Here is a 24,734-nt window from a genome sequence, read left to right as displayed (position 1 = left end):
GCAGGGAAGGTAAACTGCATTTCCGTGTGCTGCTTTGGTTCGCCAGAAGCGGCGTAGTCATGCTGGCCACATGACCCGAAATCTGTACGCCAGCTCCCTCGGCCAGTAAAGCAAAATGAGTGCTGCAACCCCAGAGTTGGCCACGACTAGACCTAATGGTCTGGGATACCTTTACCTTTAAGAATTCTCTTGCACCCTTTACCTTTAAGAATTCTCTTGCACCCTTAAACTACAGTTCCCAGGATTCTCTGGGGGGAGCCGTGACTGTTTAAAGCTGTAGGATACTCCTTTAAATGCATAGTTCTACCTAAGAGGTGGAAATCACTGTGAGAGACCATCGAATCCCTGGGTGGCCAAAACATCACTCATGCTTTTGTAGTTCCCCCTGTAACAAAACGAATTAAAATCGTGACTGACGTGTTGGAGGACACATGAGATAAGGAAGTGACATCATCCCTGCTGCAGCTTCAAGATAAGGTTAATCTAAAGAATTCCACATATACACAGACATTTCGCTTTTGCAGTAAGCCCAAAGAGCTCTGCAAAGAGATGGAGAGAGAGGGGGGGAGAGAGAGAGAGAGAGAAGTTCTGCCATGTTCCATGATAAGTGAAAAATCTCAGCCCTCTGGTGGAATTTGGAAGTTGCAAGTGGCAGCGGCATGCAATGGTTAGGTCTTACGCCTTCAGGGTGACAGATACAAAGAAAAAGTCCTTTAGACAGAGCTGGGTCAAAAAAATATTTACAAGCCTGTTCCAGGGCTTTCATAGGAAACCAATAACGTCACAATTCATTCACTGCATCAAAGAAGACTAAACAAAACTTAAGTTCATAAACCAAAGAGCCTGTGGATTGGGTGAGCTAAGTGAGGAATGTCACGAACTGGGCGGGTCTCCTCTTTCAGCTCAAACTGGCTGGAGAAAAGCAAGAACTCCCGAGCATGTGCAGAGGCCGTTTTCAAAGCAGATATTAGGGAAAATCATCTCCACCAGCGGAGATTCTGTCTGACTGCAGAAGAGGAGAGAAGCGGAGGGAAAATGTTGCGGGGGACCATGAAAAGCTGGTGTAGCCCACAGAAGCTAGTTACAGGTAGGTAGCCATGTTGGTCTGCCGTAGTTGAAACGAAACAAAATAAATAAAAGAAGTGTGCATGCACACGAAAGCTTACACCAATAACTAACTTAGTTGGTGTCTAAGGTGCTACTGGAAGGAATTTATTTTATTTTATTTATTTTGTTCCCACAGAAGCTGTAATTCCCCTCACAATTCTCTAAATCCCAGAGCGGTTTAACAATCAAGACTTCTTCCCAGGGAATTCTGGGAACTGTAGGTTCTTTTGAGGGGGATACGGGTCTTCTAACCACTCTCTGCTCCTTTAACTACAGTTCCCAGGATTCTCTGGGGGAAGCAATGACTCTTAAAGCAGTATGATGCTGCTTTAAATGCATAGGGCAGAGAGGGACCTTACTTCTAACTAAACACACAAAGTAGTACAGTGTACATTTATCCAATACGGGGGGGAAATCTTTTAAAATACAGGCAGCTCCCAATTTATGGGGGGGGGGGGTTACGTTCCAAGGCATCACACCTTTAAGTAAAATTGTATATATATTTCAAACACCACTGAAAAAGTCTGCAAAGACACGATTCTGCCCCCGTCCCCTTCCGTCCCTTTTTGCGACATTTTCAGGTCACTTCTGGGTTTGCCGTTACATGCAGTCAGGCACATTACTGGCTGCGACTAAAACAGCCGCTACCTGTACCCAGGCCACAGATCTACCATTCATTTTAAAATAAATAAATAAATTCAAGGGTACGCAGAGAGAATTTTAGACAACGAAACGGCTCCATTCTCCTGACCAGGAAGCTCAGACGTACGTTCCCACCACCTTACCTGAACGACGTCTTTCCTCACGTTGACGAGATACAGCCAGTCGCTGAAGCGCGGGTAACTGTTCAGCTCCACTGTCCTGTCATTCAGGGGGACATTCAACTTGCACTGAAGCTGGGTGCCAATATAACGGACAAGTTTCACCTGCCAAGGGAGAGGAGGGAAAAGGATCACAAACGGCACCAGGAAACATCTAAGAGCACAAACCGGTAACCCATTAATACACGTAGTTATTATTATCACTAGCATTTGCACCTGGCTCTTCGGCTGAAAGGACTCCCAGGGTGGCTTACATGCTGCCCGTTTTAAAAAGGACAGCCCATATCTGCATGCTTATGACCTGAAATGCATAGCACGCAAGGAAAGAGGACAGGGAGGGAAGAGGAAAAACGCAAGCTCGGGCACCAACTCTTAAACAGTAGTTCTTATAAGGACCAGCGGGCATAGAAACAACTCAGTAGAAGGAGGCACTTCTAGAATCACAGAATTGTAGAGTTGGGAGGGGTCTCCGAGGGTCATCTAATCAAGCCCAGCGCAACGCAGGAATCTCAAAAGATAATAGCACTTAATGGAGCTGGTTCTTCAGCAAAGCTAATGAAATAAGCCCTGCTTCCCATTTCTCCCACAGGTAAATGATTTGGCAGAACTTACAGCTTCTCAAGCAAGAGGGATAAAATGATCAGGCTCTTTTCTTACAAGTTCTTTTAGTGAGGCAGTTTCTTTTAAGAAAAATAGTTTCACTTGCCCCAAAGGAAGGTATTTTTGACTGCAAGGCGGGCTGGTCCATTAGGGCACTGCCCTATCAATCTTGGTCTGCCTTAACCAACCCCCTCCTGACTGCCTTCTTATTTACAATCAGCCCAGTCCAGTGTGGGGGCTGGGCTGGGGGACACACACTAGCTATCCACTTCTGCCCTCCTTAATCCACACAGAACTCAACAAGATAAGGGCAGAGCTACAATTATTTGGTTCCACCTGTCACAGGCCTCCGGCCGATGTTCACTTATTCATTCCATGTCCAGGACAGAAACTGATCCAGCAAACATGATTGAAATTTGCTGTTGTTGTTGCTTTCAGTTCACAAGCATAACCAATAACATTATTTTTCCTATTTGCATTGTGTTTCCTTAGCACCAAACTGCACGCAGCGGAATGGCCGTAAGGGCAATGAAACGTACACAAATAATTGCACAAATTATGTGATTTTCCTACAGCAGATGAATCATGCAGTTTTTGGCAGCAGATGAACTGCAGTGGAATGGCAACCACGCTGCAGGCAGCAAATACAGGAACAGAAAGCAACGCCTTCTTAGAATTCCTGCTACCTAATTCTGCTACCTAATACATTTAACTAGAGGTGCCAGGAGACTGAAGCAAGAGCCTTGAACACAGAGTATCTGGAAGGTACCAATTTGGGGAAGACTGATCTAGCCAGTAAGAAGGCTGAAAGTGGACTGGGCCACTTTCAGACATATGCATTCAAACGTCCAGTCCATTCCTTTGCTGTAGCAACCTGTGGATTCCTTTTAATGCACAATATTTGTATTTTTAATGTCTCTCCCACCTGGCCCCTGCATGGACATTTCTGGGCACATTTCACAACATGTATTTCCATATGCATTTTATTCTAAAATAATTGGGGGGGGGGGGAGAGAGTTGGATGCATTTAAATCAATGCAATTTTTTGAGCCCAGAACTGTATTGCAAATCTGGAGAAGGGTGTGAAAGCCAAAGGCTAACACTGTTCCGATCCACATAGTATCAGCCAAAAGAACTGCAAATCTAGCCTGCTCTCTTTAAAAAGTGCAGGCCAAAACCTAGCTCCCCCAACATCCCTGAAGTCCAAACATCCTGTTTCCTCCAGTGGCCAACCAGATGCCTCTGGGCAGCCCCCCAGCAGGGAAGAAAGGAAACAGTCCTCTCTCCTGTCATTGCCCCACAGCGGATGAATAAGGAGAAGAGCGAAACACAAGACCTTTTACACACACACACACCCCTCCTTTCAGTCTTGGTCAAATCTATGAAGCCTTGCAACTGTTATCCCAGACGTGTAAATACTGCTTATCAGGGATGGAGAAGGCTGACTCAGCTAAGACAACATTTGAAATGACCCGAAAGAGACATTTCCTGCTGATTCAGCACCATGGTGGGAGCAGCACCGGTTCCATGGGAAAGGCCCACGCAATCTGATTTCGCCTTCATATTTGGAATAGATCATTCACTCACACACACAGCCCCGCAGGTTGTCTCTGCTAAGCGATGTCATCTCTGCAGCTGCGATAACGTCTAAACAATCACGTACATCAGGTCTGCCCTGGAAAGATTTCCATTCAGTGGGCAGGCGTTCCTATTCTCCCTCTATTTTTTTTACTCTCTTCCTTTTTTAAGGCAAAGGCTGCTGCTCCTCCCTATAACTTTTCTGGGAATGTTTTTGCAAGTCTGTTACAAGCCTGGGAGATTCAGGAGAAAGGAAGAGCACCTTTCACAGCGAAAGGATGGATTTTGCTCCCACGAGAGGCAGTGATGCCCAGCAAGGCGGGATTTTAAAAATAAGAAAGAAAGATTAGTTCAATTCTTGGAGAATATCAGCAGCTACTAAGCCAGGATGGCTGTGTTCTACCTGCGCTGTCAGGGGAATTCATGGCCCTGAATGCTACTTGCCAGGAATCAAAGGTGGAGAGCGCGCTGCTGTGCTCTCAGGTTCTGCTTACAGGCTTCCCTTGGGGGGATCTGGTTGAGTGCGGATGCTATAGTTGAGATCCCTGCGTTGCGGGGGGCAGGACCAGGTGAACCCCCGGGGACCCTCCTAACTCTGCAATTCTAGGATTCTAGACTGCTGGACTTGATGAGAAACTGGCTTGAAAGCCAGTAGGGATCTCATTATGTTCTTTCGTATCGCACATTGCATAGTGCGTGTGTTTGTAATGTAGCTCAGCATGGAGTACAGGGCATTCCCACCTGGGCTATGATCAAATCCAGGACGTTTTTCTCCAACACAGTGGCTGAATTATGTGCATCTACAAGGGACGCGTGTGGGTTAAACCACAGAGCCTAGGACTTGCCGATCAGAAGGTCGGTGGTTCGAATCCCCATGACGGGGTGAGCTCCCGTTGCTCGGTCCCTGCTCCTGCCAACCTAGCAGTTTAAAAGTACGTCAAAGTGCAAGTAGATAAATAGGTACCACTCCAGCGGGAAGGTAAACGCGTTTCCGTGTGCTCCTCTGGTTCGCCAGAAGCGGCTTAGGCATGCTGGCCACATGACCCGGAAGCTGTATGCCAGCTCCCTCAGTCAATAAAGCGAGATGAGCGCCGCAACCCCAGAGTGTTGCCTAATGGTCAGGGGTCCCTTTACCTTTAGATAACTTACAACACAGACCAGGGTTTCTCAAAGCTCGGTAGGTCACTGAGCTTATCAAGTCATCATCAAAGCCAACCCAAATTCCTAGGAAGTTATCTGAGAGTCCTCCTGCTCTTTCGGCTGAATGCCACCCCCCCAGATTCCTGCATTGCAGGGCTAGATGGTCCTCATGGTCCCTTGCCAACTCTACAGTTCTATGATCCCTGATTGGCCATGCTGACTGGGACCAATGGGTGTTGGGAGTTCCACAACCTCTGGCCAGCCACCAGTTCCCCACCCAGAGATCTCAAGAGAATTCTGATGAAAATGGAAACAGGAGCTGAAACGGCCGGCATTTGCTTATACATCCCATGTCCACAAAATCAACCTGCCTTGGTATTCACCAATGCTGATGCTTTCAGTTCACAAATGATACACAATTGATTGAGGTCCTCCACTCCTTTCCGTCCTCGTTTGCTTTGTGTTTCCTTTGCACTGGAATGAATGGGTTGGAACAGTATGACCACAACGTTTATGGAATTAACGGCGCAAGTTATGCCATTTCACCACAGTGGACAGTGAGGTGAGCAGCGTGGGTTTTGGGCAGAAGACGGACTGCAGCGGAATGGAGACGGCGCCGGAAGCAACGAGCACAGGGCGGAATGGAAAATGACGCCCTTCTTACAACCCTATTCGCACTCAGACACAAACCTCCAGTGCAGATAACAGAATGGTAAACTGTTTACATTTCTCACCTCTAGGGCCAAAAGATATTGGACTCAGCTCTGAGCCCGGGACACATAAAAGCCTCATCTGTCCTTACAAGGCAGCTGCTTGCTGGCTCCCTTTGGCTTACACCGCACGGGAATATAGGGAGGTGAGTTGCACTGAGTCAGAGAGTCTCTGCTGCACCACTTGGATTCCCATTGCTCACACTGCACCACATTCTGTTCACACAAGGCAGACCCGAGATTCCAAACTGAGGACGGTGGGGTGTGCTTTGCACGAGCCACAAAGCTGACTAAAACATCAGCTTCTGGGGGCAAGTGAGGTTTTCTCACTTCCCACACAAGTTACTTTCACAGGTCTTGAGAACAGCATGCTGGAATTTTAAGCAGGTTTTTATTTTTACGTTTTTCAGGGTGTCAAAGGGCGTGTGTGTGAGAGAGAGAGTGAGAGAGATGCAGTCGAAAGCAAAAAACAAAAACCCACAGTCAGTCGCGAAATTCAGACAGAACAACAGAGTCAAAGAGCACCTTACACAAACTGACCTGTTCATAAATTGAAAGACTGGGCTAATTTAATAGTGGCTGGTGACCATTGAGGCCTACAGGGAGACCGAACAGTAGGTAGAACCAGTAGGTGGAGCTGACTATTTCTCCCCATGCCTCCATTCTCCTGGCAAGTCTGCAAGGGGCAACACCAAGACGAAGGGGGAGGAAGTGGCCATGCCACTGTCTCGACTGGGTGTAAGAAGACAGGCAAGGGGGTGGGGGCCTGGTTGAAGGCAGAATGAAGTTAGTGGTGGGGCAAGTGCCCCCATTCAAGCAAATGGACCAAGCTTCACTGGGGTTATGAAAACCACAAACCATCAGAGGTCTGCTGGACCATCCTCGACTTCTTCATGCTGCGCGTAAACTGTGGAACTCCCTCCCATAGCGAGAGCTGCCAACTTGGACGGCTTTAAAAGGGGACTGGACAGATTTGTGAAGAAAGTTATCAATGTCTACTCGCAGCGATGGAGGCAATACTTGGCCTCCACCACCGGAGGCAGTAGTGATTCTGAATACCAGTTGCTAGAAATAGCAGGAGGGGAGAGTGCTGGGTCTTGGTTGTGGGTCTGCCGCTGTGAGAACAGGATTGCTGGACTAGATGAGCTGTTAGCCTGATCCAGCGGGGCTTGTCTCATGTTCTTAGGTTGTAACCCAGCAGCCTGCACGGAAGTTGAGCAGGATGAAATATGATGTAAAGGGGTTTTGCTTTCCCCAGCGGAATAAAGCAATGGGAACATGGGGAAAGGTTCTGACCAGGCATTTGGGAAAGGAGAACCAAGTCCATATGCAGGAATGAAGGAAGCAGCGAGAAATATGGGGAAAAGCTCAGAGAGAGAACATAAGTGTCCGTTTATTGCAGAAAAAGGATAATCAACGTCTAAACATAACCTAACTGTATTTTTATTGCTTCTTTTATTTCTTACTGTATTTTAATGTATGAGAATTCGGAGCCCATAAGTTTTAGAAAAGTTACTTTAGCATCTAGCACACTGCAATTGCTAAACAACAGGTAAAGAAAGAAAAAAAGAAAGAAAGGGGAGAAATCCAAAAACAGCCCAATGAGGATTGATGCTCAGAGGCCACAGAATGCTCATCGACCGTTGAGCAAAAACTGGGAATGATGGGAAATGGAATGGAATATCCAGAACAAGGTCTGTCCCCACAGTAGTCATCACCCCCACCTCATTAAAAGGCCCCCCAAATGCTTTAACCTTTACTTGACAGGAAGGTGCTCCATCCAGTCAATCTCTGAGATAGCTCAGTCGGTAGAGAAGGAGTCTGTTAATCTCAAGGTCCTGGGTTCAAGCTCCACATTGGGCAAGAGATTCCTGCATTGCCGGGGGTTGGACTAGATGACCCTCGTGGTCCCTTCTAACTCTTACGATTCTATGATTTGGATTGCCCTTTTCTGAACCCAAAATTCCACATCCAGCTTGGGAAGACTTTGAAGAGCTGTCCCTCCCCAGATCAATCTGCCCACAGCAAAGAGAAACAGGCCACTTTTCTGTGGGGTTGGGGAGAGGGTAGCCATGCAAACAGAGGTGGAATTCGAACGCAGGTGTCAGGATATGAGTTTGACTCTGCGTCCATTGGAACGCATGAGCAAATACAGAAGCTCTCGTACCCCTGCTGAACATGCAGCAATTGAGGTACACAAACACTCAGAGGTGGATCTGCATATAAATTAACACGAGTTCTAAAGTGGCCCATCCAAGAGATTGTTCCAACCTGTGCCTTGTTGCTTTCTACACCTGGCCTTGGCAGGTATCCAGCAAGACTAGCTTTTCTAGTTCTCTGATTTCAAAATCCAGTGGAACTGCTTTCAGCTGAAACCTGTTATCACTTTTACTGCTTTCTCAGCCTGGAACCAGCAAACTTGTGAGACGAGGGACAGAGGACAAGTGGCCAGAGGTGATGGGTGCACATGACTTTAGATTTATACATATACCTACATATATATTTGGAAACTTCTTTGAGGTTTGGACTTCAGGCCTTCTAAAACATAATTATTCACCATCTTCTGCCAGTAACACACTTTTGCTTTATCCTTCAGGGACAGCAAGACAGTCTCAGCTATGGGGTGTGTGGAACCCCTGCCCCCCACCAAAAAAAACCCCTCTCTCATCAGTCCCAGCCAGACTATATTATTATCTATTTTCATTAACAAATCGCTTCCCCTGGAGGCATCTCAAAACGATTTACAACATCATGACATATATGAAGGTTACAGATCTAAAAACAATTGCATGTATAAAAATGACTTTTAATCAACTGTTATAGGGATTCTAAGGTCTCAAATATAGAATAAATGTTGATAATTGCACAAGGTAAACACACATACATAGGGATATAAACCACATGTCTAAGGTAGCACAGGAGAGCAATCCAAAAGCCATCTTGGCTCTCCTAAAGAATCTAAATATTTCCTCTACCTCCTTAATCCCCCTTGCCATATAGGCAGACAGCAATCAGGTGAAGTTCCTGAAGGGATTCCTCTCCTATATCTATGAACCATTGTTTGCCCAGATGCTCTGCATTGAGGGATGTCTGACAGGCATCCTGACTTGCTAAACCCTCACACCTTGGCCTGCCTGGGCCACAGTAACCTCACTTTATGTGTGATGCAATTTTGTAGAGCGGATGTCCTCCTTCCCCATGCCAAAATGCAAACACTTAAAAGAGACGTGTCTTCTTGGTTCTGGGTCTCTCTTGCCTCCTTGCTAGAACGGGAGGGAACTCAGTTGACATTGAAAAATAAAGATCTGCCTTGCTTTCACTGCATCCTGCCTCCATCCATTCATCTCTGACCGATCATGGACTTAGGAGAGTTGGGCAGCAAAAGCCAAGCGCCCCAATTTTTCTATATCAAAACAAAACCCAACTGTAAATATAAAAACAGTTTTAAAAAACCATAAAGGTAAAGGGTAAAGGGACCCCTGACCATTAGGTCCAGTCGAGACCGACTGTGGGGTTGCGGCGCTCATCTCGCTCTATAGGCCGAGGGAGCCGGCGTTTGTCTGCAGACAGCTTCCGGGTCATGTGGCCAGCATGACTAAGCCACTTCTGGTGAACCAGAGCAGCGCACGGGAACGCCGTTTACGTTCCCGCCGGAGCGGTACCTATTTATCTACTGGCACTTTGACGTGCTTTCGAACTGCTAGGTTGGCAGGAGCAGGGACCGAGCAACGGGAGCTCACCCCGTCGTGGGGATTCGAACCGCCAACCTTCTGATCGGCAAGTCCTAAGCTCTGTGCTTTAACCCACAGCACCAGTGTAAAAGGTATTCGGATCCTGGGCAGATACCAACGGGGATAATTTTTTTAAGAAGGTTTATTGAAATGGGATGATGAGAGAGAAAAGTACAGAACCATCTCAGAGTGCCACAGATTCTCCTACAAAGAATAAAGACTCAAAGCAGAAACAGATCAGGCTTCGAAACCCTTCCCCAAACAACAGAAATGTGGAAGCATCCCAAGGTGGTCTGAAAGCCACTGCTCTTTAAGAATAAAGAAAAACTTTAAAAGGAAGATTTCCGCAGGAAAAATTCTGACCTAGGCCACCATCTGAACTATACCCTAAAGCAGCAGCATCCCACTTTAAGCAGCCATGGGTTCCCAAAAAAATCCTGGGAACTGAGAGGTGCCGAGAGTTCTCAGGAAACCTCCTATCCCTCTCAGAGAGCTAGAATTCCCAGAGTGGTGTAGCGGTCAAACCCTCTTCCCAGGGAAGTCTGGGAATTGTAGTTCTGTGACACTGCTTTAAATGTATAGTGCTCATGGGGTCCCTTAGGATCTAGCAGCAAATCTGAATTTGCTGCAGCAAGAAAGATAGGTGCAAACTCATCCCGAGGCTAGAAGCTGAAGGATCTCTCCAAGGCCAGGAAACATTTCACAAACCTTTAACATTTCAAGAAACCTTTTGGCCACGCCACCTCCTACTTGAGCGGCTTAAATGCCGCCTCCCCCTTGCCCTTACACAATTCTGGCACGGCCTGGCCGGCTGATGCTCTTTGGACTTTGCTCCTTAGGCAGTCGCAACCGGTTACCAAACCCTGAAAGGAGGAGCGAGGGGCTTGTCTTGCCTGCTGTACTGAATTGGGGGCGATCTCTTCCTCCAGCAGTGCCTCGGGAAGTGGTTGGACCTTTCTCTGCCCTACTTGCTCTCCCCTCCTACCCTGGACCCTGAACAACTGCTGAATGTTGAATGCTGCCTGCAGGAGAGCACGAGAGCTGCAATCTCAAGTTTGAGAAATAAAAATATACAGCAGTACCTCGGGTTAAGTACTTAATTCGTTCCAGAGGTCCGTTCTTAACCTGAAACTGTTCTTCACCTGAAGCACCACTTTAGCTAATGGGGCCTCCTGCTGCTGCTGCGCCACTGGAGCACGATTTCTGTTCTCATCCTGAAGCAAAGTTCTTAACCCGAGGTACTATTTCTGGGTTAGCGGAGTCTGTAACCTGAAGCGTATGTAACCTGAAGCGTGTACAACCCGAGGTACCACTGTAATGGTGCACAAGTTCTGTTACGTACTACAGAACTTCAACAGAAATAAAACTTAAATCACTCCAAAACAGGATACTGGAACACTTCAGATCATTTGGGAATCCTAGAATTGTACAGTTGGATGGGACCCCGAGGTCATCGAGTCCAACCCCCTGCAACGAAGGAATCTCAACTAAATCATACATGACAGGTGTCCATCCAACCTCTGCTTAAACACCTCCAAGGAAGGAGTCCACAGCCTCTCAAGGGAGACCATTCCACTGTCCAACAGCTCTTACTGTCAGAAAAAGTTCTTCCTGGTGTTTGGTTGGAATCTCCGAGCAAGGAAATTGCCACAGCTCAGTGGTACAGTATCTGCTTGGCCTGAAGAAGACCCCAGGTTCACACAGGTCCATCTGAGAAGGGGGACCCGGAGCCAAGACAGAATCACTTAATTCCAACTGGGTCCCCATCTTGTTGAATTCCGCAAGGATAAAAGGAGGAGGGAGCCGAAGGTTAGTGTCTAGGCCCTGGAAGCTATCCTTCAGCCAATTCCTCACTCCCATTTAGTCACACCCCAAAACAGGCGCTCGCTTCATCCAATGTTACTGCCAGAGAAGCTGACAAGGTGGGATGATGCCCACCTGGAATCGTTTGCCCGGATGCAGAGAGAGAACCCTCGACACCATTTTTGCCAGAGCCTTTAATGCACAAGTCAGTTTTTGTAGGTAAGTCAGGTTGCAAGGCACGGATTGAGCAGAGGCTAAGATACATGGCTGAAAGGGTCAGGGGTGGCGCTGTGAGTTAAACCACAGAGCCTAGGGCTTGCCGATCAGAAGGTCGGCGGTTCGAATCCCCGTGACGGGGTGAGCTCCCGTTGCTCGGTCCCTGCTCCTGCCAACCTAGCAGTTTGAAAGCACGTCAAAGTGCAAGTAGATAAATAGGTATCGCTCCGGCGGGAAGGTAAATGGCGTTTCTGTGCGCTGGTCTGGTTCGCCAGAAGCGGCTTAGTCATGCTGGCTCCCTCGGCCAATAAAGCGAGATGAGCACCGCAACCCCAGAGTCGGCCATGACAGGACCTAATGGTCAGGGGTCCCTTTACCTTTACCTTTAAGATACATAGCTAAGCGCTAGAAAAGGTGTCGATCCAACAGGGTGACACACACACCTTGCTCCCACAGCTAACTGCACAGGACCCAGACAGAGCCCTGGGCAAGGAAATCGTCACTCCATTGAGTGAGCTGGATTTGGGAGCTGTGCTTGCGCCAAGGCTGGTATCTCCGCATTGGCCGAGTCAGAACCATCTCAGGATCAGATCTACTCTCAGATTCCTCCATAGAAGGAGGCTTTAGGCTTGAGGCAGCCAACATCTTGGGAGGGGGGACCATTCTGGATCTCCATCCCCCAACCCGCTGGGAGCTTCCTCAGGACCATGCATCTCCATCTCCCCAGTCTTCTGCCATTCCAGGACATCTCCACAGGACTGGTTCACTACGGTGGGGGACGGGGGGGGGAGAGGGAAAGGTCCCTATGATTTACTACTAGTAAAACCTTTGGGGTTGCAAAAGGAAGAAGTTTACCTGGTGCGAAAATGTGGAGAGAGGAAGGGCCCCAAAGATTTCCCCTCAGCGGTCGTCTTGGTGTTGGCTTTATCATTTAATCCCCCAGCCTCAAATTCTGTGAATACCCATTTTACGAGGTGGATTGTTCCGTGGAAACCCCGCCCCTTTCCTCCTCCTCTCCCCCCCCCCCCGAACAAATCCCATTTTGTCATTTCCTGCTCAGGCAGAATTCTAAGTAAAGCCGTCTGCTTGGTTTGAAACGGCTGGGGTGTGTTACAAAACCGACTTCTGAGAAGGAAGGGGGGGGAAAGGCATCACGGTCCCGTGACGCAAATATTGAAAAAAATAAAATAAAGAGGAGGGAAAAAGTAAAATAAGGGGAAAAGAGAGCCACAAATAGAAAACAGGACTCCCAAACTTAATGCTCCAAGATACTTTTCTTGCAGCAATTACTCTCTGTGTTTTTGGAAACAGATGAGACACTGACAGAAAACTACACATTCGCCAACATTTTACAGATAATAATGACATGCTTATATAGACAGAGGATCCAAAACAGCTGGAAAAATACAGGAGCGCACATTTAAAAGACGGGGGGGGGGGAATGCACACTGCTCCCACCAAGTTCAAATAACATCTTTGAAGACGGGAAACAAAAAGGATTTCATATTTTGATTACTTTTTATATGCAGTTTGCAAACAACCATATGCTGCCACAAATTGACTGCAAACCAAAGAATTCTCAAATTAATTAGTCCTGAAGGACTAAGAGCTTTGCATTCTCAGCAAATTCTGGAAGTTAAAAAAAACAAAATTATTAACATTGTTAAGATTGCGTTTTTTAAAATATATTTATTTCCCTCCTCACCAGCAAGAAGCATAGGAAAATGCCTTATACGGAGTCAGACTACGGGTCCATCTAGTTCAGTATTGTCTACACTGACTGACAGCAGCTCTCCAGGGTTTCAGGCAGGGAACCTTCCCAGTCCTGTCTGCAGATGCAACTGGGGACTGAACCCGGGACATTCAGAAGGAAAAGCATATTCTTCCCTGAAAATCAGCCCTTCCAAGGGTTATAAACAGGGCTGGATTTGCTCTATGCGAACATTTAAATTATTCGGGACAGTTCTGAGCATGCGACATTCCTCAACCCTGCTGTGCAGTTACTGAATGTAGTACTAGGCACAAGATAAATCCTACAGAGAATCTCAGCTTTTAAGGTCACATTCACGCCATACAGTTAACACACAGTTAGAGCATATAGCTTTCCTCCCAAATAATCCTGGAAACTGTAGTTTACCCACCGCAGAACTACAACTTCCAGCACACTTCAGCTACAGTTCCCGGGATTATATGGGGGGGAAGTCATGTGCTTTAACTGTCCCGTGTGGATGTGATCTAAGTTTAACTTTTTTTAAAAAAAGCTTCTAGCCCTCATGAGCAGAATACAGGGAAATGTCAGAAGCCAGAAGGCTATGGAACAGTACCTCCAGTGGTTATGGCAGGATGGGAGAAATTATCTTGCTTACAGTTCCATGTACCTCATGCTATTTAAAAAAACCAAAGAATGTGAAAATTTGTGCAAAATATTGGCACTTGTGGCTATTTTGAATAATTGATGGAAAATGCAGCACTGGGCTCACCTTCTGATTGTTTAAAAAAGTTAAAAGATGCAACAAAGTCCAGTGATTTTTTTGGGGGGGGGGGGAGAGAGAAAGCTCACCTAACAATTTAGTCATCATATAAACTAAGAGCACACACATTCTCAGTTCCAATGCAGTCAGTGCACAGATGACTTGAGGGGACCTCATGGTTTGCAAGACAAAAATTTAGAAGGGAACCCTAGACATGGAAACCACCCCGCAGACAGCTCAGTGAGGCTGCTCAGAATGCTGACTGCCAATTGGGTGGGTAGGGAACCAGAGGGGAGAGGCAATGTAATGGAGTATCGTAGAATAGGGCATGGCTGGCTGGCTGCCAGCCACCTGAACTGGAACACACCACAGTGGAACATTCCGTTGCAGGTCTCACTCATTAAATACAAGTTCCTGTAACCAAAACAAAACAAAAAAATCACCCTTAAGCAATTCCAGTAATTCACAAGAAAAATAAACCATCCAGGAAAATCCTGATTCGAGACAACTCATCAGGTGCCTTCAGCCGTTGCAGCCATTGTAAACATTTTTTAAATAGATAATAATAAGAAGGCACCTTCTTTTGGTTGGAATGCACACTTTTTTATTTATTTTTTAAAGCTTTGCCTTTTTAAAGAGTTAAACTTTAACTTTTAAAAAATCCTAAGGATTATTCTGGAGGTGTGCTGAGATACTTGGAGAAGGAGCAGAGTCACAACTTTCACCGAGATCCTTGAATTCTTTCCATGCTAAGAAAAGTGCTTTGAAGTGTGTGCTTTTTAATGGCAGTGCTTAATTGCTAAAGTGAAAAGGACCCGGCTTTAAACCTTCCTGGTTTTTATTCTATTTATTTCTTGCATTTATCGACCACCTTTTCTTCCAAGGAGGCAGCGTGCATGGTGCTGCCCTCCCCATTTCAGCCTCACAACCGCCTTGCGAGGTAGATCTGGCTGAGAGACAGGAACTAGTAGTCCAAGGTCTCCCAGTGAGGTTCGTGGCTGAGCGGGGATTCGAACCCTGGTCAGTCCAACATCCTAACTACAACACCCCACCAGCTCTAATGCCACGTTCCCTGCCTCTGAAAAGTCCCACCCTTAGAGTTGCCAGATTTTCAGAGTTTCAAGGCAGTCTAACGCATAAATTGGGGCAGGGGGAGAGATCAGGGTCTACTCCATGCTACCAGCCCCAGTTTCCACCCTCTGGGTATACCTGAAGGAGCGTCTCCACCCCCATCGTTCTGCCTGGACACTGAGGTCCAGCGCCGAGGGCTTTCTGGCGGTTCCCTCACTGCGAGAAGCCAAGTTACAGAGAACCAGGCAGAGGGCCTTCTCGGTAGTGGCACCCGCCCTGTGGAACGCCCTCCCACCAGATTTCAAAGAGAAGACTTTTAGAAGACATCTGAAGGCAGCCCTCTTTAGGGAAGCTTTTAATGTTTAACAGACTACTGTATTTTAATACTTTGTTGGAAGCCGCCCAGAGTGGCTGGGGAAACCCAGCCAGATGGGTGGGGTATAAATAATAAACTATATTATTATTATTATTATTATTATTATTATTATTATTATCTGGGTCTCCTAATCCCCAACCCTTTCACTGTCAGGATTCGCACACACAACCAGCTCTATGCCTTTTGAGATGTGGCAAGTCTATCTATTTCTCAACCAGTGTGATATAGGCATTCAATTCTTCTCTCAGCCATGAAGGGCAGTCCCCCCCACCCCCGCTCTCCTAACCTACCTCACAGGATTGTTGTGAGAATTACATACGGGGGAAAGAGTGAGAATTATGTATGCTGTTTGGAATTAAGGAGAGATGCAAATATAATGTAACTATTTAATAAATACAATAAATCCAAAATGTGTCTTTTTTGGGGGGGGGAGTATAGCATTATTCATTGAGGACAGTAGGAGCAGGGCAAGAAACTTGATTTAGTTTGCATTTTAATGAGTAGCTAATCAGCTATGCTTCAAAATTACCCTCATCCGAATTTTGTGGTGCAGTTTTTCAACCCACCAATGTTTACAAACACGCACATGTTATGGGAAAGTGGGCATGAAACGAACATATTACTGCAAATGACATGAAAACGCATTACGCTGGGTCAAAACTACATACAAATATGCTTATTAGGAAATGTTCACAGGATGAATTTTAACGCAAATTCCTGCAGAAATGTGAAAAACTGAATTTAAGTTGGGGGGAGGGAAACAGAGAGAACCAAAATGATCAGCTCCACCCACCGCATGTGAGGAGCAAAATGTTCTCTGTCCATGCTCAGAGGCACTCTCCACAATTGCTTCTCTGCACATTCTAAAGGGGGCGGAACCTGAGCTCAGAATATCACGCTCCAGAGGCTCGGAATTAAACCCCAGCCCATTGGTCCGAACAAAGGCAGATCCAGCGTGCGTCTATTATATCTGCGCAAGCGCAAACCCAGGGGTTCCCTGCCAAGCTCAGTATTATTTGTTGATCTATTTATACCGTAACTAGCTAAACCTCTCGAGACACAAGCTTGCCTCTCTCTCTCTTTTAAGCGTGACGTCAAATGAACAGTTGGAGGCTCAGGAAAAACAACACACAGACAAGTGCATAGAACCGCTGAGCCGAGCAGATTCGGACGGCCAAGATTTTTAAAGCAAAACAGTTCCTGCAGGGGCAACATTTCCCAACGTACTACAGCAAAATAATAAGAAAGCAACTTCCAAGATTTATTTGCCTGCAACTGTTTTTTAAAATAAAGAAAGAAATGAAATTGCTGGGCATTTAAAAAAAAAAGGATCACAATAGCCTCAGAGGCTAGGCCACAAGCTTCCTGGACCGAAGTAGATCTCAAAAGAGTCTACAGGAAAGTAATTGAACATAAAATCCCAATTGCCACACATGTTTCAACCCTTATCCCAAGGGAAGCTTTTCTTGCCTCACAGTTGGGATGGTTTGACCTCAAATATGTGATGTTCAAATAAGGACCAGAAATATCTTTTACTGAAATAAAACGAAATGAAATGAAAGCATCGTTTGAAGGGAAAACAAATTAGGACAAGCCTGCATTTCTCACGACTAACGCGTTTCTATAAATATTTCCCCTACTCTCCCTCAGAAAGGGACACTAATTCACTACACTGCCACTGTTGGAGCAGTTTGACAGCCTTGGAGTTTGTTTGCTTTTAATTAACACACACACACACACACACACACACAAGTTTCTCCTGCTCTATTTGAAAATATATAATGGCTACAAAAAGAATCACCTCAACTCATTGGGGAAGAAAAAGTTGCACATTTTCTTTTTGTAAACCGATTTCATTTTGTAAGCCGCTGTGAGGTTTTATTACACTCAAGAGGTATATCAACCTTGCGGAACAAATAAATGCATTTTAATCAGGAGTAGCCAATTGTGTACCTACCCTCTTAATACAAGTCAGATATGTTCAGAGCTGACTTTACAACTTTGCAAACTCATAGACAAGCAAGGCGTAAAGCTTTGTGTGTATACTCAGTTTAGATTTCATGCAGATTAGATTTCTTAGCAGCGTTTATTTTTTAAAAAACAAACAAACCAACAACTGGATCAAAACAGACTGAAGACAAGGCGGACTTTATTCTGCCTTGCGCTTCATACAACTCACCTAGGGATAAATTTTCCTCCCCTTTCAGAATTTTCAATAAGGAGAATCCTCTTCAACCAGGCCTTTGGCTGATCAATACTCTACAGACTTTTAAATTTGTTTGTGGGAAAGGTTATTGTTTCATTGCTTCTAACTTTTTGTGCTTTTATCTTGTATTTTATCTTGTGAGAACTTTAGATGAAGGGCGGTATATAGATCTAATAAAATAAAAATAAAATATGACCTGGATGGAAGCTGGGAGTTCAACACCCGAAAGGCCTTCACGTTCCCCAACTGCCGCAACAGGGCACGGTTTCATGATCATCCGAAGACCACGCCGTTCTCGGCATCCGAAAATGCTGAAAAGTGACACATTAACCTCCTCCCAGGCTGAACCAGGAAGGGGTGGGGTGGGGAATCCAAAGCGATAACATTACACTTCAAGGATTTCACCCACAGTGGCTGAAACAGAGATGATTGTGTCTGAAGAGAAAGAGGCACCCACCCTCTCTGGGTTTACAGTATCAAAAAGGAATCCAACAAGTTAGTACTCTGGAGGTGGCGGCAGCGACGGAATAAATTCCTTCAGTCAGGGCTCTGAATTTACAGCAGCTCTGGGGGAAATTCAGCAAAGGCATGAGCTGGCTGCAGAGATGCCTGCTGGATTATAAAACACAAGCAGAAAAACAAAAGGCCAGGTCGCTAACCTTTCCTTCTCCCTCCCCATTCATTTTTCCTTACGGATCGTGTCTGTCTGATTGTCTATGGGCAGGGGCTGATGGGAGGAGCTGGAGAGACACAGAGATTTGCTGTTCGTTCTGTACTCTGGAAGCAGGGGCGGCCCAGCCCATTTCACCGCCTGAGGCAGAACCCAAGGGAAGGTGTCAGGGGCACCCCGCTGACAACCCCTCAGCTCCAAAGTCTCGCTTACTGGGGTCATGTGGCGGAGGCTTCTAGAGAGATCTTGCAAGAGGTCAGCAAAATCTTGTAGGAACCAAGAAGCACCCCTTCTTGCTTCTCCAGTGGTGGCAGAGGAGGGTGGGGTCCCCACAGGCCCCGCCCCTTGGATTCTGCCGCCTGAGGCAGCTGCCTCAGCCCGCCTCACGGCCCTGGTTGTAGGGTTAATGCTGTGAGCCTGTCCACCCTATGCGCAGGTTGCATTTTAACTGTAAATACTGTATATTCTAAAGACACTTCTGTCTCCAAGCGACCTTCCTTCCTACGAAACTGAACCCTGGGTAAGAACTGGAACCCATGGAGACTAGGGTGTGCGCAGTGCTTAGAGCAGGCTTTGTCAAACCCAGCCCTCCAGATGTTTTTGAGACTACAATTCCCAACATCCCTGACCACTGGTCTGGCTAGCTAGGGATCATGGGAGTTGTAGGCCATCTGGAGGAACGAGTTTGAGGAAGCCTGGCTTAGAGATTTTAGGGTTTTCCTAAGTGCTAAATAGGGACACGGGTGGCACTGTGGGTTAAACCACAGAGCCTAGGACTTGCTGATCAGAAGGTTGGCGGTTCGAATCCCTGCAACGGGGTGAGCTCCCATTGCTCGGTCCCTGCTCCTGCCAACCTAGCAGTTCAAAAGCACATCAAAGTGCAAGTAGATAAATAGGTACTGCTCTGGCGGGAAGGTAAACGGCGTTTCCGTGCGCTGCTCTGGTTTGCCAGAAGCGGGTTAGTCATGCTGGCCACATGACCCGGAAGCTGTATGCCAGCTCCCTTGGCCAGTAAAGTGAGATGAGCGACGCAACCCCAGAGTTGGCCACGACTGGACTTAATGGTCAAGGGTCCCTTTACCTTTAAGTGCTAAATATTGTTATCATCATTCTTCCACAGGGGTAGGAGTCATGTGCAGAGATCTGGGAGAAACTTGATTCTGTTTGCATTTCTAGGCAAATGCAGCTAATTAGTACTTTCGGGCACAATTCGCAGACCTACACGCAGCCATCCTCCCAAACCCGCTCCTCTCTGAGTTTTGCAATACATTTCTCCAGGGCAAGTAGCAAACTCAAATAAAAATGCATATACTAGGGTCAAGTGTGCTTATGAAAGCATACGTTAGCAAACATTAGCATAGAAAATGTGGGATATTTCAGAAAACTGCTTCGTAAAATACCGTATTGGCCTGAATAGAAGCCGCACTCCCCCCCCCAATTCTGATTGTGAAAAGTTAAAGTGCAGCTTGTATTCGCAACCTTGTGGTATCGTTGCTGAAACAGCTGCCCACGAGGGCCATCTGGGGTGCGGGAAAATAGCGCCCGTCCCATTTGCTGTTCCCAAGCCTCCTCTGAGCCACCTAAGGATGGTGGAAGGGGGGGGAGGCAGCCGGCAAAGCAGGATAGCTCTCCCTCCCCCCCGAAAGCAGCCTGGGTATTGTCTTTTTTAAATTTTGCCCCCTTCAGTTTCAAAGGTGAGGCTTATTTGGAGGTGTGGCTGAAATTCAGGCCAATACTGTATATATCAGGCAAAACTGCATACCGAAGTTGCATTAGGAGACATTTGTGCCAAAATTCTGGTGAGTTTTCATAAGGACTAGTCGCAGACTGATGTGGAAAGGCCTTCTGCAGGTGTCATATTGTCAGGAGGGCTGTTCCATAGCATATAGGAATTGAATCTTTAGTGTCCCGGCACCTAAACCTTTGGAATCCCCTCCCCTCGAATAGCAAACCAGCACCATCTCTGTTGTCTTTCTGGCACCTACTGAAGACCTTCCAACAAGCCCTTTAAGTCATGGGTAGGCAAACTAAGGCCTGAGGGCCGGATCTGGCCCAATTGCCTTCTAAATCTGGCCCGCTGATGGTCCGGGAATCAGCGTGTTTTTACATGAGTAGAATGTGTCCTTTTATTTAAAATGCATCTCTGGATTATTTGTGGGGCATAGGAATTCGTTCATTTTTATTTAAAAAAAAAATATAGTCCGGCCCCCCACAAGGTCTGAGGGACAGTGGACACCGGTCCCCTGCTGAAAAACTTTGCTGACCCTTGCTTTGTGGAGCCCTTCCACCGTCTGCATCTTAAAAATTAGAATTATTCTTAAGGTGTTTTTTGTTTTAGCACTTGCTCTTTTGCCATCCTGAGCTCCTTTGGGAGGAAGGCAGGAGATAAATTTTAATAAGGACATTTCTGCATGCAGTTAACGCACACCTTTGTGCAGACAGCTTCTCCTAACAGAATGCACTTACATGCCTCATTTTATGCACCCATTTCCCTAATAAAACACATTTTTCTAAACATTGCTTGGTTGGAGAGCTGTACTGCAAAATCTGGGTAAGTGCCAACTTCAAAGGACGGTTGTGTTTTGCTTTTCGTATTGTTTCATAAAGTGTGAATTTGATAAGATTCAGCTTTACGCGTGAACTGAATCGAATTTCTCCTCCATGGCTAGCCAGACGTGGTTGCGGTGGCCTTGCCCATGTATCAAACCTGGCCCCAAACCCTTGATATAAAGACCCCCCCCCAATAAAACCATTAAGTTCAGAGCCTGAAATTACCTCACAATACCATATTGCAGCTATTAGCCCTGGAAAGGCAAGATCGACCTAATTCTTCTCCCTCTCCAAGTCTTAAAGGGCCTTTTGGTGCACCCAGATTTTTTTTTTGGGGGGGGGGAAGGCACATCACATTTCCAAAACCTTCTATGGGGGGGTTTAATATCACGTGCTCTGACACACCCCACACTTTCAGCCTTCTGCCTAAGCATCCTCTCTCTCTCTCCTCTGCTGCAACAACGTCATGCTTAATTATCACTTCCAGATTAAAAATAAAACCCCGTGATTACGATCTGTTGAACGCCGACAGAGTGGGGCTGGATTTCGGTGGCAGCTCCTGCCCAGATGCAAAAAAGAAAAAAAACCAAACAAACAAACCAATTTCAAAGAAGAGAAGGCAAGCACCATCCTTTGCTGGAAGCCTGGAAGTGATGGAGGAGAAAGTGCCCAGAAGTTTTTTTAAAAAAAAATATTAATATTAGAGGGAACTGACACTTCTTTCTGTTATAATAGAGATACAGAGACAGCCATAGAAGAACCTAGTGAGAACTTAAGAAGAGATGGCTAGATCAGACCAATCTAGCCCTGCACCCTGTTCTCACAGAGGCCAACCAAATGGCCATGAGAAACACACATTCAGGACCCAAACACAAGAGCACTCTCCCTTCTCTCCAGCAACTGGTACTCAGAAGCATATCTGCAGTGGGTGCAGAACATAGCCATCAGGGTTAGATAGCCTTGTCCTCCGTGAATTTGTCCACTTTTAAAGCCATCCAGGTCGGTGGCCATGACAGTCCAGTGGCAGTGAGTTCCACAGTTTAGCTGCGCACTGCATGAACAAGTACTTTTCTTTTATCTGTCCTAAACCTTCCAACATTCAGCTTTGTTGGACGTTTGTGAGTTCTAGCATTAGGGGAGAGGGAGAAAAAAGAGGGTGCTGAAAAGATTTAGTGTAGCCACGAGGCAAGCCCTTCTGGAAATGATAGTCTATAGGGAGACACCACCAAAAAGGCCCTTTACCTAGGACTCACCCGCCTCACCTCATTAGGTGGGGGAACCTGGACAAGGGCATTCAGTAAAGATCTTCAGGGAAAGGCATATGGGAAGAGGTAGTCCTTCAGGTATCCTGGCCCCATGCCATTTAAGGATTAAGAGGCTTTTCAAGATGCCCCCAAACTCCCCTACAAAGCTGCTCTGTAATAATTCAGACTGCTCACCCATCTAACTCAGTACTATCTACACTGACTGGCAGCATCTCTCTGGGGTTTCAAGCAAAGGACATTCCCAGCCCTGTCTGAGGTGGCAGGGACTGGAACAGAAGACCTTCCGCATGTGAATGAGATACTCCAACAACAAATAGATTAAGGATCTAGTCCTCATGCCTCTGGATAAATGACTGAATTAAATAGGCACATGAGAAGTTGCCATAGTGAGTCAGATCATGGGGTGTATCTAGTTCAGCTTGGTCAACTCTGGAAGTGTCTCTCAGTCACAGGAAATTCCCTGGGCTATTTGGCGATGCCGGGGATTGAACCCAGGACCTTCTGCATGCAAAACAAGATACTCTGCCACTGAGCTACAGCCTTTTTCTTCAAAGGCTATGGCGACAACAGGATACAATGGCTCCTCCCCTAGGATTCCAGGATTCTTCCCAGGAATATAAGCTCTTTTTATATGCAATAACAGCAGCAAGAATATTACTGGCCCAAAAATGGAAGCAAGAAGAACTACTGACGATTGAAGAATGGAGGACGAAGTTAATGGACTATGCAGAACTAGATAAACTAACAGGAAGGATTCGAAACCGGCGGGACCAGAAATTCACGGAAGACAGGAGTAAATTTACGGACTATTTGAAAAGTATTTGTGAAGATCAGACGACGTTTGTAGGTTTGCAAGAAGTTTTGTGAGGAGTATTATTGGAAGTATTGGAAAAATGGAGAAGGGTAAGGATGATTTGTTAAGAGATGTAAAGGCAATATAAAGTTAAGAAATGCATAAGAAATGGTTAAAACGGTGGATCATCAGAGGTGCTGATGGAAGTCTAAAAAGATTGTATAAGTGATAAGTTTTGTGGTACATTTTATAATTTATATGTTAAAATCAATAAAAATTATATATATATTTTTAAAAAGGATTCCAGGATTCTTCCCATCCAGAGATGAACTGGCAAGGCTGATCATTCCACCCACTTTCCCACCTTGCCAAAAACCCACTCTGCTCATCCCTGACCAGCCCCTACAAAGTAAAACGCAACTAGGAGAGCGTCAAGCCCAGGGTGCTCCTCTTCCTGCCGCGGCCCCTGGGAAATTACAGATGACACAAAGCCGGGAGGGAAAGTTACCTCCTCCAAAGGCAGGAATAGAAAACCCAAGGTGACCTTGACGGAACGGAAAGCTTGGGCTGAAGCTGACCAGACGAAATCCACTGGAGAGAAACGCAAAGATCTGCACTGGGGCGGGTGGGTGAGGTGGAGATGAAATACAGAAATGCAAGATGGGGAAAATACCAGGAGGGCCACAGAGCGTTGTCCTGAGCCCCATGGAGATGTCATGGAAGGGGTCATCAGATCCTGAGGAGGAGCAGGAGATCAGGGAGTTGGAGCCAGATGACCCAGGGGAGGATCCTAGCTGGATGGGCAGGGGAGGCAGAATCATGCCCCCAACAAATGTCTGAGCTGGAGAAGGGGGCCAGTGGTCAAGGGAGTCTGGAGCTGGATTCTGGGGCGGATCCAAGAAGGTTGACAGAGAGGTGGCCGGCCCTGTCTTACTGGACCCCTCAAGTCACCACCATCTTGTCCTGACCCTTAGGAGTCTCCTTCTCCTTGAGAGGAAGCCGGACACCGAACCAGCACTGGTTCTACCTCTATTTCTAAGGACACGGAGATATCAAGTGAAACAGACCTTAGAGGCCCAAATCCACTTGCAGGAGGGCCCCGTGGTTTGCACAGAGCAAAGCTGCCTCCTCATTCCCCTGCTAGGTCTTGGACCTGCCCCACTCCTCAAAAGAGACTGATTAGGACACAGACACACAGCCAAGACTGGTGCATTCTGCAACATGCCCTAGATGTAACAGGAACGGATTAGCGCTGGGTTTTATACTGGATCATCCAGACATCGTTCCGCCTTGTTAGCAGTTCTGCAATGCTTCCCCCATGCAGCGGCATTCGTTCTGTCTGGGGGGGGGGGGCAATAACTAGAAAAAACGTAAGAACCCAATGCATAAGAGTGAATAGGAGCAGGAGAAAGGAAATGGGCATTGTTAAAAAGACAGATAAACAAACACAAAGAACATGATCTTTGGAGGAAATGGCTTCATTCAGCCAAACGGCACATTCCAGGAAAAAGAGGATGCCTCTTTTTCCAGCTAGCCACAGCCCAGGCTAGCATGCCTCCCTCACTTTTGAAGACCAGGCTTCAGTTGGAAAAGCAAGCAAAAAAATTAAGAGATGCTTTACGAAGG

General features: G+C 46.5%; 2 protein-coding genes across 2 annotated transcripts in view; both read right to left on the bottom strand.

Moving 5' to 3' along the window:
* Positions 1 to 24,734, bottom strand: part of EVI2A (ecotropic viral integration site 2A) — a 234,222-nt gene that overhangs the window by 3,762 nt on the left and 205,726 nt on the right. The window lies entirely within an intron of this gene.
* KSR1 (kinase suppressor of ras 1) overlaps positions 1 to 24,734 on the bottom strand; it is a 108,666-nt gene that overhangs the window by 49,530 nt on the left and 34,402 nt on the right. The window contains 1 exon segment of the mRNA XM_083588093.1: positions 1,893 to 2,033. Coding sequence (XP_083444219.1) covers positions 1,893 to 2,033 — 141 coding nt within the window.

The sequence above is a fragment of the Podarcis filfolensis genome, assembly GCF_964270895.1.
Source record: "Podarcis filfolensis genome assembly, chromosome: 15".
Classification (NCBI taxonomy): Eukaryota; Metazoa; Chordata; class Lepidosauria; order Squamata; family Lacertidae; genus Podarcis; species Podarcis filfolensis.
Note: the sequence above shows the minus strand (reverse complement) of the source record. Positions and strands in the feature narration are given on the sequence as shown.